Source organism: Typopeltis vanoorti, chromosome 6 (assembly GCF_054136105.1).
Source record: "Typopeltis vanoorti isolate ZY-2024b chromosome 6, IOZ_Tvanoo_1.0, whole genome shotgun sequence".
In the NCBI taxonomy this organism is placed as follows: domain Eukaryota; kingdom Metazoa; phylum Arthropoda; class Arachnida; order Uropygi; family Thelyphonidae; genus Typopeltis; species Typopeltis vanoorti.
Genome location: NC_143554.1, coordinates 100,177,891 through 100,195,019, shown reverse-complemented (window position 1 = coordinate 100,195,019; position 17,129 = coordinate 100,177,891). Strand labels below are relative to the sequence as shown.

The 17,129-nt window shown below is 35.7% G+C and overlaps 1 protein-coding gene across 1 annotated transcript in view; it reads left to right on the top strand.

Annotated features, from left to right (window-relative positions):
• The window catches only part of LOC150105750 (BTB/POZ domain-containing protein 2-like), an 82,685-nt gene that overhangs the window by 37,564 nt on the left and 27,992 nt on the right, over window positions 1–17,129 (top strand). The window contains exon 3 of the mRNA XM_090395058.1: window positions 12,877–13,194. Coding sequence (XP_090251184.1) covers window positions 12,877–13,194 — 318 coding nt within the window. The remainder of the gene's footprint in view (window positions 1–12,876; window positions 13,195–17,129) is intronic.

Sequence of the window (17,129 nt, the reverse complement as noted above, 5' to 3'; positions counted from 1 at the left end):
AAGAGACTGATTTTAGAAAGAAGGAGAAATTTTTCTCTTATCTTGAAGATACTCAGTGGTTGTTAGACGTGGCATTTTTCATCGATGTTTTCTAGCATCTACAGATAATAAATCTTTCACTTCAAGGGAAAGAAAAAACTAATAACCAATCTTGCACAGACTGTGCTAAACTTCCAAAACAAACTGCAACTTTTCCAGAGAGACTTGGAAAATAAAACTTTCAAACACTTTGCTTGTCTGAAGAAAATACTGACAAATTCACCAGGAGTGAAATTAGAAACGGGATCTTATGTTAGCAAATTAAATGATCTGGCTGAAGAACTCAACAATTGATTTTTGTGACCTTCAAGAACTTAAGCCAACATTCGGTTTTTTGGAAAATCCTTTCCTCATGAACTTGCTTGAGCATGGTTGTCTTATTTCAGAACCAATTGTGATTGATGTTGCAGCTGCAGAACTGGAGCTTTTTTGAAACTTCAAGAGGATGAAGGTCTGAAGCAAAGTGGATGTTCCATAATTGAATTTTGGAAGCGAGTACCAGACCAACAGTATCCAACACTTAAGCAATGTGACAGAAAACTGATCTCCATTTTTGGAACCACATACTGCTGTGAATCGCTATATTCTACTCTTAAATTTATTAAATCTAAATATAGATCTATTTTAAATGATGAACATGTAAGAACTGCTTTGACTAATCGCACACCTAATTTTAAGGAGCTTACTAAGAAAATTTATACAATGAAGGCCTCGACTAGTAAATAACTAAAATTATTGTGTTTTGAATTAAACTTTTTTTATTAACCCTGTTTTTCTCTCCCTCTTCGCTCTTTTTTTTTTATTTATTTTTTTCAATTTCCTCTTTTTTGTTCTCTTTTTATTTTTTTTACTGGTAGAGCGTGAAGAGCCTTGTGACACGAGCTCATGTGGCTCAAGAGCCATGTTTGGTCTATATGATCCTGCTCATTAAAATTCACCAAATGGCTTGTGTGTTTAGCAGGATGGATAAGGAATTATTTTATAGATGAAAAGTAGTGTTCAGAAACCTCTAGGAATCAAGTGGTTAGGAATGGACTATCCCAGCATTTGCCATCCTTATTTTTTAATTTATTTAAATTAAGGGGATATTAAATCCCACATTGTTTCAAAACCGAATAAGAAACTTAAAGATCTGAATCAAAGAGTTTCATGCCGAATATAGTAAACTATAAAAGTATCGGCAAATACTAGCGTAAGCCAAAGCACGTAGTACAAACTAGGGCAACTCGTAGCAAAGGTGGGTAGAGCTCTGATCACTATTCTTAGTATTTCCCATGATATAAAACATCTCCTAGGAGATGCATGATGTTATGCATTATGATGGGAGGTCACTACCCAGACTGGTTTCGACCTTTATTGAGGTCTCGTGAGTGAGTAGGTAGACCAAATTAATACTAAGGGTATTGTGAAAATAACTTATATACTCTGCTATATGAGTTGTCAAAAATGTGCACCCATTAAGTTAATTAAATGTAAAGAGCCAATTGACTTCACTTTGGCAATGTAATATTATTTAAATTAAGGGGATATTAAATCCCACATCGTTTCAAAATCGAATAAGAAACTCAAAGATCAGAATCGAAGAATTTCATGCCAAATGTAGTAACTTAATGGGTGCACCCTTTTTGACAACTCGTATAGCAGAGTGTATAAGTTCTTTTCGCTATACTTAATATTAATTTGGTCTACCTACTCGCTGATGAGACCTCAATTAAAGTCGAAACCGGTCTGGGTAGTGACCTGCCACCATAATGTATAACATCATACGTCTCCTAGGAGATGTTTTACATTATGGGAAATACTAAGAATAGTGATCACAGCTTTACCCACCTTTGCTATGAGTTGCCCTAGTTTGTACTATGTGCTTTGGCTTACGCTAGTATTTGCTGATACTTTTATAGTTTACTATATTCGGCATGAAACTCTTTGATTCCAATCTTTGAGTTTCTTATTCGGTTTTGAAAAATGTGGGATTTAATATCCCCTTAATTAATGTTACATCACCGAAGTGAAGCCTATTGGCTCTTTATATTTAAGTTATTTTTTAATATAATATATTCATTAATGATTGAAGTTCAGATATTATTTTTTTCTTGCTGATAACACAAAACTGGGGAGGTTGTCAATTGTCAGTGATCTCAAGTAGTCTCTTTGGGACCATCTTAAAAATAGAGAAAAACCAGTGGAAGTGAGGATTAAAATTTAATATAAAAAATGTAAGTGCATGAAATCTGATCAGGAAGTAGATTTTGGATATACAAATGAGAGGCGTTACTGCACATAGGGATTTGGGTTGGCAACAAATTTAAGTTCTGGAATTATATTAGAATGACAACTAGTAAATCTCAGATGACTTTGTTTTATTATCATGACACTGAGAATACTCTTGTTAAAGAAGCGTATTCTCAGTGTCATGATATAAAGCATATGATGCAATTTATATACAGTGCAATGCCTTCTTTTTCAGGCTCTTGACAAACTATCTCACTTTGTACTTCCTCATGAGATGAGGTGTAATGAATCCTTAAGGTGTGGTTTCCAGAGAAACCGTTTGTTAGTTTCAGGCTGTATGAATAACTGATATTTAAGAGAGATTTGGTATTTGTGTGGTATCTTTAAATGTGTAATATATTTTTATTTATATTTCTCATTTTGTTATCTAAAAATATTCTGATGAATAACAGTAATCCTTCTTCTCCCCAATTATACTACTCAAAAAAAAAAAAAAAAGTGAAAATTTTATTATGATACAGCTTCCTAACAATCTGTTTCAAGATAATTGATGAGAGAAATTTTGAAGATCATCCTTCTATTCTTTTATCCCCTCCCAAAAAAAAAAAAACTTTGTTTAGTTTTTGGAATTTATTTCTAGAATAGACTTACTAATCCTTTAATCTCTTATTCTTAGGAAATCACCTAGGATGAAAAGGTGGAAATAAGAAATTGAAGCTTTATACAAAATCTCTTGATATGCCGTTGATTTTATTTGATACAGAATTTGTGATATGTCATTACAGCATTTAGAATTTTCTTTGGCAGATTAAATCAAAAAGTATGATTTTTTTTTTTTTTTTTTTTTTTTAAAGGAATATCTGTATTTTCAGTGACTGTAGGGCAAATAAGAACATGAATTATACCTCTCAGTTTAACTTTTTAAAATGCTGCTTTCAAAAAAAGGAGAAGATAGAATGCAAGCAACTTCTGCAGAAAGAAAATTTTAATTAAATTTTAAAAAATCTTCAGTTAATAATTATGTGCAGTGCTGTTTTGATGTTACTGGAGTTATGTGGAAAGCAGAACTACTAATTGTTTTATTTTGATGTTTTTGTGGATAATGTAGGATATATATAATTGAATATCAGTGACCATTCATATATCTATCACCAGGCACAGAAGCCAACCCATTAATAAAAATAAAAAAAACACACAATATTTTGAAAGGTAAATAGGTTTTTTATTACTTGAAATAACGTTATTTTTGAGATTTACTATACTATTAAGTCAGTTCACATAACATGGGCACAATTTTGTAAAACTATGCCTATACAATGAGTAAGGAGCATGATACACAGTCAAATGAGCTCTCACTTGATGTGTGCAACACGCTCCATCATGAACGTGTTAAATAATATTTGTTTAAATAAATTTTGATTAAATAAATGTGGATACTGCCTTTTTTCATAACATCACCATCAGAGTTGATTTCTACAGCAGCTTACATAAATGTAAAAAAATGGAGACCTAAGTAAAAAGAAGAGCCAGTGATGATTTTTTTTTGAACTGAATAGCATTTCAGAGCTAAAAGCAGTTTGTATGGTTCATTGTCTCCATTAGCTTGTTGTTGAATATTAGTGGTATGGTATAGGTCTGAAGTGCTACAAGACTAGATAAGTGATTTCCAAGCATTATGAATTAAAAAATAAAGAAATAAATAAGCCTTATAAACTCAAGGAGCTATATGAGCATATACAGATCAGATCTTTTATAAACATCCATGCCCATGGTGGGATTCAAACCCACAATCTGTTGTATGAATGTCTATAAAAGCCTTGCTATCTATTCAGCTATGCTCTTCATTCAGTCAATCAGGCTGGCATTCAGGACCATGTACTGAATTCGGTTCATGATTTTTGTTCAGGCTGCAATATACACAAACTATCTCGCTAAACTCTTTTAAACAACAAGACATGAAATCCTTTTCAAGATTAGACATCAAAACCAAGACCAATTCATTTCATGGTTTTTCTGCAAAGGCTTACAGTGAATCCTGCACTCATGAGTAACATTGGTATAGTTTCATTTTCTAAAATTTCATAACCTCATACAATCTGATCTATGTAAGCCTTACCATGAATGTTTTGCAAATTTTATAGACATTGGGATACGTTTTGAAAAGGAATATCTTATTTGAAAGATCATAAAGAAACATTGGTGTTTCTGAACTGGTTTATAAGAGACTAATGCTTATTGTTCATAATCACGTGAACCCAAGTATGAAAGAAAAATAGATTCCTTGTTAAGTCTTGTGATAATGCATAGTTTTTTATGTGTAATAATTTTTGGACAGCTTGTATTTTTTAATAACTCTTAAGTGAATTGCTGTAGAGAAGGTTAAATTCTTTATCTTCATTGCATCTTAAAATGAAGTGCTCTCCTTTTTAATGTGGTAATACTTTTGTTATGAATATCATAATGATCTGTTAGCGAGTTGCCTATAAACTTCAAGTGATATGCCACCTCCAGTTTTTTACTAATGTCCAGAAAAGGGAATTGGCTATTTCCTTTCTATTTCAAGGAATTTGATTTTGAAATTAAAACTATTAAAAATAAAAAAAAAGTGTAGCAGTTATTAACTCTTCCAATTTATTGCCAAAAACTATCATCCATGCTGCCATTGATGGTTGCTTCAAATTTTTTTCATGGATACACAATAAATTAAAGATGACGTGTTGTCTTCACAATTTTAGCAGTGTCCACGAAATTTCAAGTCCCAATCCATCATCATACCCAGATCTTTCATCTCTTCCATCACCTCTAAAATATTCCCACCAATCCTATACTCAGGCATCCCATCTGACGCTCACCCATTCAGACAGTCTGTTTAGGTCCTCATGCAAGAGTTGCCATAGCACATGGCGGGGAATTTGAGCTGTGCTGAAGAAAATGCTTTTTAATCAGTGAATAGTCCATTTTTCTACCTTTTTTGTAGTGCTAAGTTGTTTCTGGAATGCAAGTGTCCTTGAGTGGTTGTTTTTTTGAAGTTAGTTGTTGTCGCGATATTGTGTATTTTGGTTACTGAGAAGACTGGGTCGGAATCGAATGCATAACGGTGGAAGACAAGACGAAGGATACGTTTTCATTATTTAATTATTTCATTTTATTTATTTATATCTAGTGTACTTAAGTTCTGTTTGTAATTGTTTGTACCTTTTGTTATAGTTTATTTTTTGACACTAATTAGCGATACTATTTTGAATAATGGCGACAGCAGTAGTTAAAATTGCAAACGTCGTATCCTCAAGTCCCCCCCCCCCCCCCCAATTTAAGGACTCCATTTTGCACGATATCATACAGGATTTTGCAGCATGTGGGACTTGTGGAATGCATGCATCCTGACGAATGTATATGTAGCAGGAGAGAGAAGGGGGGAAAACGTATGTGCACAAAATGCAGGCATTGGGAGGAACTTGGTGATTTAGAAATGACCATAACTGACTTTGTTGAGTCAGAGATGGGAGATTCTCCACATAGAGAGATTACTGGTATGATAGAGGGTGAGAGAAGTATGAATAAAATAAGAGTGGGGACTATGGAAAGAGTGAATGATTCTGAGGTTTTAGGAGATAGACTCAATTGGGAGGATGAATGGCAAACAAGAGTGGCTGACTTACAGAGAGAGAGATATGTGAGCTGAAAGAGCAGGTGGAATGTATGGGGAATGAGATGAGAAATGTGAAAGATGAGTATGAATAAAATTAGGCAAATGGAAGAGACGAATGCAAGATGAATCAGAGGAGGAGTGAGAGAGAGTTAAGGGAATAAGAGGAGAGAATAGGAACAATAGTAGAGGAGAGGTAATGAGAGAGAGTTATGGGAATTAGTAGAAGAGAGAATAGGAACAGTATAAGAGAGTTGTATGAATGATAGAAGAGGAGAGAATGGGAACAGTGGAAGAGAGGGAATGAGAGAGTTGTATGAATGATAGAAGAGGAGAGAATGGGAACAGTGGAAGAGAGGGAATGAGAGAGTTGTATGAATGATAGAAGAGGAGAGAATGGGAACAGTGGAAGAGAGGGAATGAGAGAGGTGTATGAATGATAGAAGAGGAGAGAATGGGAACAGTGGAAGAGAGGGAATGAGAGAGGTGTATGAATGATAGAAGAGGAGAGAATGGGAACAGTGGAAGAGAGGGAATGAGAGGAATGCAAGGGAGCACAGGGACTAGGGATAGAGTGATGTCAGGAAGGCAGGTAATTAGGGGAGCACAGAGAAACTGTTACAGGGAAGAGAGTGCATGATGCATGTAAGCAATCGAGGAATAGGGTGGTAAGAGGTGTAATGTATGGGGACTCGATGATCCGTGGTATTCAAGAGAGGATGCATGAGGAGTGTTTTTCAGGAGGAACGATAGAAAGTGCGGCTATGGCAGTTAAGAGAGGTGAAAGGGTGGACGAGATGATTGTGATGGTGGGAACAAATAACTTGAGTGGTGGTGTAAATAGGGCAGCGAGAGATATGAGATTCTTGCTTGAGGTTGTACGAAAGAAGACACAGAGAGGGAAGATTGTGTGTGTGTGTTGCCTAGGTATGATAGTGACGAGCTGAGCAGAAGAGCGGTGATATTGAATGGCATAATAGCGAGAATGTGTCAGAAGAGAGGATTGGAATATGTGGATGCTTGGAGTGTGTTTGAGAGCAGAGAGGAATTATATGTAAGAGAGTGCTTGCATTTGAATGAGGAAGGACGTAGGCATCTGGAGAGATTGCTGTTCTGAACAAGTCAGTGTGTCCCAGTGTGGATGGTAGCAGGGGTGGCCTCTTGTGGGAATGGGTACTTGAAAGAAGGGGGGGAGACAACATCAGGTAACGCTGAGCCCAGTGGAGTCTAGAGGGGATAATGCTGGGTATAGAAACAAAGGCATTTTTATGCTTTATACTAATGCTAGGAGTATTCGGAATAAGAGAGAGGAATTGGTGGCACTGATAGCATCAGCCTGGCCAAAGATTATTGGGAAAACCGAGACATGGTTGACAGAAGAGGATATAATAACAGGAATAGAAGTTGCTGGGGTACAGCATTTTTTGACAGGATAGGAAGGGAAAGCGTGGTGGTGGAGTACTGCTTATGATAAGTGATGACCTGTGTCCTCTAAGAGTGGAGGCTTTGGAAGGCTGTGACACTAATGATATTGAAAGCATATGGTATGAGGTGGAGGTGGGCAAGACAGGATATTTAATGGGGTGTTGCTACAGACCAAGGAGCACAGAGGGTGGGGACCAGGAGATGTTGAGACAGTTGAGCATGGCAAGTGCAAGAAGAATGATTGTTATTGGAGATTTTAACTATAGCAGTATAAATTGGGGGGGGGGGAAGATGCATGTAGCAATAAGGGAATGGAATTTCTAGAATTCTTGAGGGGCAAATGTCTTAGGCAACATGTAACAGAGTAAACAAGAGGTTCAAGAGTTTTGGATTTGATTATAGCATCAGAAGAGTTGATAATAACTGAGATGACGTTTCTCCCACCAGTTGGAGAGAGTGACCATATGGTTTTGACTTGGAAAATGAATAAACATGCAGGAGTATCAAAGAGACGGGAACTTATGTGAAATTATAAGGCAGGTGATTATAATAGTCTTAGACGTCAACTTGGGGAAGTTTCATGGAGGGAGGGAATTGGAAGGCCAGGATATCATTAGTGCTTGGGAAATTGTGAAGGAATATTTGTTAGCAGCAATGGTAAGCTGTATTCCACGAGTGAAGAAGAGGACACAATTTGGAGTAAAATGGTTGACAAATAATATTAAACAGGAACTGCATGCGAAAAAGAGACTATGGAAGAGATATAAGGAGATTTAAGAGAGATAAGACAGGTGAAGAGAAGATGTGTGAAGAATATAAGACATAGGCCAGGAGAGTGACTAGTATAGTAAGGAAGGCGAAACTGGAATATGAGAAAAGATTGACCTTTAGATCCAAAGAAAATCCTAGGGAATTTTTTTAGCTATGTGGCCAGTAGGAGGAGAAACAACTGTGGAAGAAAATGACATTGTGGGATAAAAATGGGGATAGAGTGAGTGATGCGGAGGACATAGTGGAATTGTTCAATGAACACTTAATTGGAGTATTTCATCCTGGAGAAGTCTATTTGAATAGAGCAGGTTCGAGGATGCAGGAGGAGAGCTTGTTTCAAATACTGAGTACTCTGGATGTCAGTAAAGCTGTGGAACTGGATGATATTTCACCACGAGTTTTGAGAGAATGTGCTAAGGAACTGACAATGCCTTTGACCTGGCTTTTCAATGAAAGTCAGGCTATGGGAAAGGTGCCTATGGAATGGAAGAAAGGTAAGATAGTGCCATTGTATAAGGGTGGTAGCAGACTGGAAGTGTCTAATTATAGGCCAGTCTGTGTGTCATCAGTAGTAAGTAAGATCCTGGAGAAAGTAGTGAGGAACCATATACAGCATTGGGCAGATGGGGGGGGGGGGGAAATGTTATCTGTGATAGTCAACATGGATTTGTGAAAGGGTGCTCTTGTTTTAGCAATATGCTAGCCTTTTATGATTAAGTTACAAGAGCATTAGATGAGGGAAAGGTATACTGCCATTTTCCTAGACTTAGCAAAGGCATTTGACAGGGTGCCACATGATAAGCTGATATTCAAGTTGCAGCACATGGGTCTGGATGTCAGATTGGTCAAGTGGATTCAGGATTGGCTATCAGAGTTGTGTATGGTGGAGCAACATCAAAGAGGCAGAAGGTTACAAGTGGGGGGGGTTCCACTGGGCTCAGTACCAGGAACTATATTGTTTAACCTTTATATCAATGACATTGTCCGTGGATTGCAAGGGGATATTGTTGTTTGCAGATGATGCGAAGCTGGGAAGGGTTGATGATTGATAAAAACCTGAAATTTAGGGGACATATTGCAAAGGTTGTGAAGGTAACACAGAGGATTGCTGCAATAATGAGAAGGACACTGACCTGCAGAGATAAAATGGTTATCATTCCATTGTGTAAGACTCTGATCAGACTACACTTAGACTATTGTTCTCAGATCTGGTCTCTAGGATTTGAAGGGGATAAATTAACTGTGGAAACGGTACAAAGCCAGATAACAAAGATGGTGTCAGGACTGTACAATGTTAGTTATGAGGATCGGCTGAGGGAGTGTGGACTGCAGAGTTTGGTGGATAGAAGGAGAGGTGATATGATTGAGACTTTTAAACTGTTGAGAGGTGGTTACAGGGTTGACACTGGAGAGTTAGTTCACTTGGTTGAACAGCTGGAAGGAGTCATGACGAGGGACCATTCCTGGAAGTTACGAAAGGAAACTGTGAGAAAGAGGGTGAGGAGTGGTTTCTTTCATGGAGGGTGGTTGAACCATGGAATGCATTGCCTGATAGAGTGGGGAGAGCAAGAACAGCCAATGCATCTAAGGAGTGGTATGATAGACTTGTGTTTCTTAGAATGGACCTCCCACGATGAGTCTTTTGACTCCATGGAGGCCTGAATAATAATAAAAACATTGTATCCTACTATCCTATCCTCTCTATCCTACTTTACTACTCATAACTCTCCCTAACTTTGCATCATCTTCAAACAGCTGTATATCACCATTTAAGACCTTTTCAATGTCATTAACATACAAATGAGTCCCAATACAAAACTCTGAGGCTGTGCCCAGAGTTTTGTATTGGTACTCATATTTGGAGTGATATCCCAGGGAGATCTGCACCGTGGGATATCACTCCTCCATATACAGTCTACTGATACCTATCAGACAGCCAATCTCTAATAAAAAGCACTAACCTACTATCCAACTTCCATTTGTTCCAATTTAACTACTAGTTTGTCATGTGGCAATCTATTGAAAGCCTTTGCAAAATCTAAATATACTACTGTATATGCATCCCCCTTTGTCCAATATATTATTAATCACCTTGCTATAATAATTAAGTAGATCGCTAAAACACTATCAGCATACCCATGCTGTCCATTAAAGAGAATTTTGCTGCTGTCAACCCAGTTCTGAATCCTTGTCCTCACTAGCTTTTCCAACACCTTAACCACAACTCCTCCTTTATGAGTGGAACAATTTTGCATCTTTCCACCCCTTTGGAACTTGGGCTAATCTATGGCTTGTGTTAAAAATGTAAGTTAAAACTGTTAACTCCTTGGAACATTCCCTCAAGACACACAATGATATACTATCAAGTCCCATGGTCTTGTTGACATCAAGTTTACTCAATTTCTCATATACCTCCTGTTTACTCACCATCATTGTTTCTTTCCCATTGCTTTCAAGTTCTGCATTATGTTACAATCATAAGAATGGAATACTTTAATGAACTACCATTAAACACCTCTACTTTATCCTCCTCAGTGTTTATCATTCTCCCATTATCATTGACCAACATCATCATCCCATAATCATTCTTCCTTCTACTGGCCACATATCAAAAAATTCCCTAGGATTTCTTTTAGCCTCATTTGCTAACTGCTATCCTTATCAAGGGTAGCTTGCTTGATTTTTGTACCTCGTGTAACTGATTATTTCCATTCATCTTGTGCTGCCTTCACAATGCCTTTTTCTTCCAGATTGCATGCTTCACCTCTTCAGTCACCCATTTACCTTATTTAATTTCCTGACCTCTGGAATATGCTGTCATTGCCTTTGCCAGATGCTTCCCTTCAAGCAGCATTGATTTCTTTCCCATACAATTCCTCATTTCATGATATTGCTGCAAGCCACCCTCCTGAGTTTGTCATAATCACCTACCTTATAGTTCTACATATAACCCTTTCTTATAAAAATCCTGATATGGCTGGCCACCACCACCCAAGTGAAAATCTTTTAATGCAATTTTTAGGTGAACAGAATTTTTAATAAATAAGAAAGAATTACTTGAAGGAGTGGGGCTAGTAATTTAGCCAAATATTTAGCAAGTTTGTATGTATGACTGTTTATATTATCCACAATTGGCACCAGGGTGTATCTTTTTCTTTTTTTTTGTGAATTTTTATCATATATTCTGGGTGACTTTATATAAAAAGGTTTGGATTTGTTCATAGAATCCAAACCAGTTACTAACGTGACTTTCTTCAGTAATTTACTTAAGTTCACAAAGTTATTTTTATAAATGCATGACACCATTTAAAAGAAAATACAGTGGTATCTCGCTAATCCGAACCAATAAAAACCTTGCTCATTCAGATTAGCGAAAAGTTCAGATTAGCTAATTTTCCCCCTAGAGACAATAACTAGCGTTTAAGACAAAAAATAATCAGATTCTAATGGTACATCAATTTAATTCTGTAAATAAATGAAGTAACTGATAGAAAAAAAAACTACTGTAATGTAAAACTTCAAAATATAATACATACACAAGTTTATTTTAGTAAAAAATTTAGTTTGTATGTACCTGTTTTGTTGGGGATTCTGATTTAATAAAATTGCATGGTTCAGTACATAACTTAATTTGCTTAAAAATATCACTTTCTTGTACACAACACAAAAAACGTTTTGCAAAATAACACACAAAAAAATTTTTTATTTCTTTGTAAAAAAAAAAAGTCACTGATTTTCTTTTTCTTCTTGTAAGCTAAACTTTTTTCGAATGCTTCTTCTCGGAGCTGCATTAGCAATAACATTTTGTGGAATGGCGTATCATTCTGCTTAGCCCATTTCATACACATATTAAAACTGTCAACTGCCTCTTCGTGTTTTACTTTTTTTTTCTTTGAGTTCTTTATCGTCATCATTATCTTCTAATTCATTCTGTAGTGTCATATTTATAATTTCAGCATCTGATTTGATTTCAAATTCACTTTCGGTTCTACCTGTAATCCATTCCATAACATTTGTTTGCGAAATTTCAACATCTGGATTTTATGTTTTTAACCAAATTATGCACATTTTGAATTTCCTCTTTTTGTGTATCACCGTAGTTATACTGCATGGTAATAATAATAAAATAAATAATAATCGTTAAAATAATAATTATTAAATAAAAATAAGCACAGAATAGTACACAAAATAATAATACGTAATAACTTTTTTTTTCCCTTTCAAACCACAGTTCGGATTACTGGAGGGTTCAGACTAAAGAGGTTCGGATTAGCGAGATACCACTGTATATGCTAAATTACACATGCAAAACCAGATGTGGCACTGAGTTGTAGTTGTATATCTACCTACTCTAACTGCAGTATGATCATGGTGTATGAACAAAGCCGTCTCATTGAGTGTTGACCTTGAACTGTGTAACTCGACTGCTGATTTCTGTCAAACAAAAGATATTTTCTTAAGCAAACTGAGATGGATCAATATGGATAGCAGTTTGTATTTAGCACATCCACTTATGTTAAAATCACTTTTGCTTAAAAGAAAATTTTAATATGTACACTGTAATAGGATGACTTAAGCTATATAACTTTTTGTATAACTGTATAACAATTTTGCCTTAATACAAGCAGTACTGGAATTTTATTGTTTCATGTTGGATGAATTAAAACTGAAAATGAAAATTTTCAAGTTTTTGATATACTAAGTTATAGTATACTTGTCTTTATATTATAGCATCTTATCTAACTTTTTTTATATATATATAGATGGGCTGAACAAGAATGTATACGTCAAAGCTTAGCAGTGAACCCTGAAAATGAGAGGACTGTACTAGGAAAAGCACTTTTTCTTATTAGATTCCCTCTTATGACAGTAGAAGAATTTGCTGTTGGAGCTGCCCAATCATCCATCCTTACAGATCGAGAAGTTGTGTCATTGTTTTTACATTTCACAGTGAATCCAAAACCAGGGGTTAGTTTTCCAGAAACACCAAGATGTTGTATTACAGGAAAAGAACAAATGGTTTGTCGTTTTCAGCAGATTGAAAGTAGATGGGGATATAGTGGAACTAGTGACAGAATTAGGTAATTCTTATTCAGTTACTTCTTATTCCATTACAGCGACACTGTAATTGAATAAGAATTATATATTGCTATCTAAACATTTATGCGATCTGCTTGATATATCATAAAAGTAATTTTGGAGTTTAGAATATTTTCAGAATTCGCTTGAAGGCGACTGCTTTAGTTCTTTATCAAGGGATAGTTTCAAAGAGATGCTCTGTTCTCTATTGAATGTGATGATATTTAGTATTATTATTTTATTTATTTATTTTTTTTTTTGAGTTAGTTGGCACCATTATTTCAGTGCCCTTTGGTTGGAAACACTGAGCTCCAATTCTCTGGAGGATGTGACAAACTATTATGACAGTTTTTCCTCTTAAAAACAAATGGTCCAGAGAATGCATGCCATGTCAGATATAGCAGACTGTGGTGATAGGGTTAAGCACTTATAACTTGGATTTTCATAAACCCAATTTGCTTGACTCTGATATGCTATTGGACCTAAACACTTTAATGAAAGATGAGAGGAGCAGTTCATCTTTCGTTTCCTTCTGTATTTGAATATCCTAGAGAAGCTTTGAAAGCAATGCCCAAAGTTAAGGATAAAATTAAGCCACTAAATAAATTTAAGGTGTGGGGTAAGATTTTGGAATATTTTATTCATTATAAATGAGAAACTGATATACACTGTGGATTGACAGATTAAAAAAAATAATCAAATACATGCTAGAAATAAGATTATTATTGGACCATATTTATAAAAATAAGTGACTAAACCTCAGTCACTTATATTAAGAATAAATTTGTATGCATGATTGCATAAACATATATACTTCCTACACAATATAGCAACAACGAAAAAACACTACCTTTATTAGAAGATTAAAGGCATTGATCAAAATGAAGAAATGGAATTTACTTACTTAAAATGTGATGCAGGGAACCTAAGGTTTGCGAACACTGGATCTGTGGTTAACCTCAAGTATGCAGAGTTTTTTGGTTAAGAAGGGATATATGTGTGGAGCAGCAGAGTTGGCAGTTGTGACACTCAGAAAGTTGCATAGAGAAGTACCATTTACGTGGGTGTTCTGAAAGGTTCTTGGCCTAAACCATAAATGGCAACACTATTGGCAAGAATTTCTTTTTCTAAGTTGTACATCTGTCATAAGCATCAATATGAAATTGCAAGTCATCCTATCAAGTAGTTTTTTTCATACAGCTGTCAGAAGCCAAAGTGTTGTTCTGTATCCTTTGAAATGGATAAAATTGAGTATCATGCAGTTATAAAATTCTTTGTAATAGAAGGTTTAATGCCAAAAGAAATTCATTTGAAGTTCATAAAAGTTTGAGCACTCTTCTCCTTCGTTTTTCAGCAATTAAGAAATGGGCTACTGAGTTTAAACTTGGCCGTACCAGCCTTGAAGATGATCCACGTGAAGGACATCCAGAAAGTGTAACAACACCAGAAATCATTGATCAGTGCACGATATGGTATTGGATGACCGGCGTGTCAAAGTGTGTGAAATTGCTGAGACTATAGGCATTTCAAAAGAATGTGTAGGATACATTTTGCATGAAGAATTGCAAATGAAAAAGCTTTGCACAAGATGGGTGCCATGCAGATCAAAAACGCACTCGCATGAAAATCTCTGAACAGTGCTTGGAGCCTTTTAACAAGACTAAAACTGATTTTTTGAGTTGATTTATTACTATGGATGAGACTCGGATTCACCATTACACACCAGAATCCAAACAGCAGTCAAAACAGTGAACAGAAGCCAGAAAACAATCAGTTCCATCAGCAGGAAAGGTCATGGCATCGATATTTTGGGATGCTAAAAGGCATTTTGTTTGTTAATTATCTTGAAATGGGTAAAACAATAACTCAGGAATATTATTCTGATCTTTTAACTAGACTAGAAAAAAATTTGTGAGAAAAGAGCCAGTTTGCATAAGAAAAAAATAATCTTTCGTCAGGATAATGCACCTGCCCACAATTTGTTGTGGCAATGGGAAAATTAAGGGATCTGTGCTATGAATTGTTGGAACATCCACCTTATTCCTCAGATTTGGCTTCCTCTGACTTCTATCTCTTCCCAAAACTAAAACTCTTCCTCGCTGGTCAGCATTTTTCCTCGAATCAAGAGATGATTGCAGCTGTAAAGGGGTATTTTGCAGATCTTACTGAAAACTACTGCAGTGACAGGATAATGGTTCTGGAGCATCGCTGGAATAAATGTATTAGTTTTAAGGGAGATTCTGTTGAAAAATAAAAATAATATTGAAATTATTTTCTGATCACCCACGTGTGTGTGTGTGTGTGCACGCACACACACAATGTACATATTTATTTACTTATTTTTATTTATATATATTTTGGCCTAACAATGAAAAAACGAATTTATAATTTCAAAATTATTTTTATTTTTTAACATAATCTCCTTTAAGAATAATTTATTTATTCTAGCGATGCTCCAGCACCATTATCCCATCTCTGTAGTGGTTCTCAGTAAGATCTGCAAACTGCTCCTCCTCTACAGCTGCAGTAGCCACTCTTGATTTGAAGAAAAAGGCTGATCATCGAGGAAGAGTTTTAGTTTGGAGAAGTCAGAGTGAGCCTAAGCGGGGGGAATAGGGCAGATCCCTTAATTTTCCCATTTGTAAAACACCTTTGTGGGGGAAGTGCATTGTCCTGATGAAATATGGTTTTTTCTTCTGCGAACCGGGTCTTTTTTCACAAATTTCTTGTCTAGTCTGGTTAAAAGATCTAAATAATATTCCCTGGTTTATTGTTTTACCCTTTTCAAGATAATTAATAAACAAAATGCCTTTAGCATCCCAAAACACTGAAGCCATGACCTTGTCTTCTTTGGTGCTGAACAACCAGCTTCTGTCCACTGTTTTTGCTGCTGTTTGAATTCTGGTGTGTAATGGTGAATCCAAGTCTCATCCATAGTAATAAATCAACGCACAAAATCAGTTTTTTTCTTGTTAAAAGGCTCCAATCACTGTTCAGAGATTTTCATGTGAGTGCATTTTTGATTACACCCGTCTTGCTCAAAGCTTTTTCATTTGCAATTCTTCATGCAAAATATATCCTATATGTTCTTTTGAAATGCCTATAGCCTCAGCAATTTCACTCACTTTGACTCGCCGGTCATCCAATACCATATCATGCACTTGATCAATGATTTCTGGTGTTGTTACACTTTTTGGACGTCCTTCATGTGGATCATCTTTAAGAATGGTTCGGCAGCCCATTTCTTAATTGTTGAAAACGAAGGAGAAGAGTGCTTAAACCTTTTACAAAGAATTTTATAACCTCACGATACTCAATTTTATCCATTTCAATGGATACAGACAGCACTATGGCTACAAATAGTTGTATAAGAAAAAAAAAAAAAAAAAAATCTAGACGATAATGTTGCCATTTATGGTAGAGCCGAGAACTTTCAGACCACTCACGTATTTAAGTTCATATTATTATGTATTTTTCGTGAACATCTAGAAATCTTGTTTAAGTAGTTCTACTTTATTTTTATGTTATGCCTTCTGATTTTATCTAGGTTTTTAAATACTTAAAATTCATTACTTGTTTTTTCTATTTACACCTAATTTGGTTGTCTCCTATTCATGTTTTTTATTTCACTGTTACATGATACCTCAACAGAGTCTGAGGACTAATTACAAGAGACCATGTTATATGATCTATTGTCTGTATTAGTCCATCTAAAAACCCACTACATTATATTTGTGCTTGTTAACTGGGTGTTTTCTGGCTGGTTTGCCTGTTTTTATGGAAGTTAAAATGCAAGTTTCTGGATGAAAGGCCTTCTACCTCCTTATTAGATCATAATTTGCTTACAATTGAAAAAGGGCATCTGAAAATTTCTCTTGAAATGACAAGAATCACACTTGGATCTTTTCCAATCAATGGCTATGTCTCATCTCTTTGT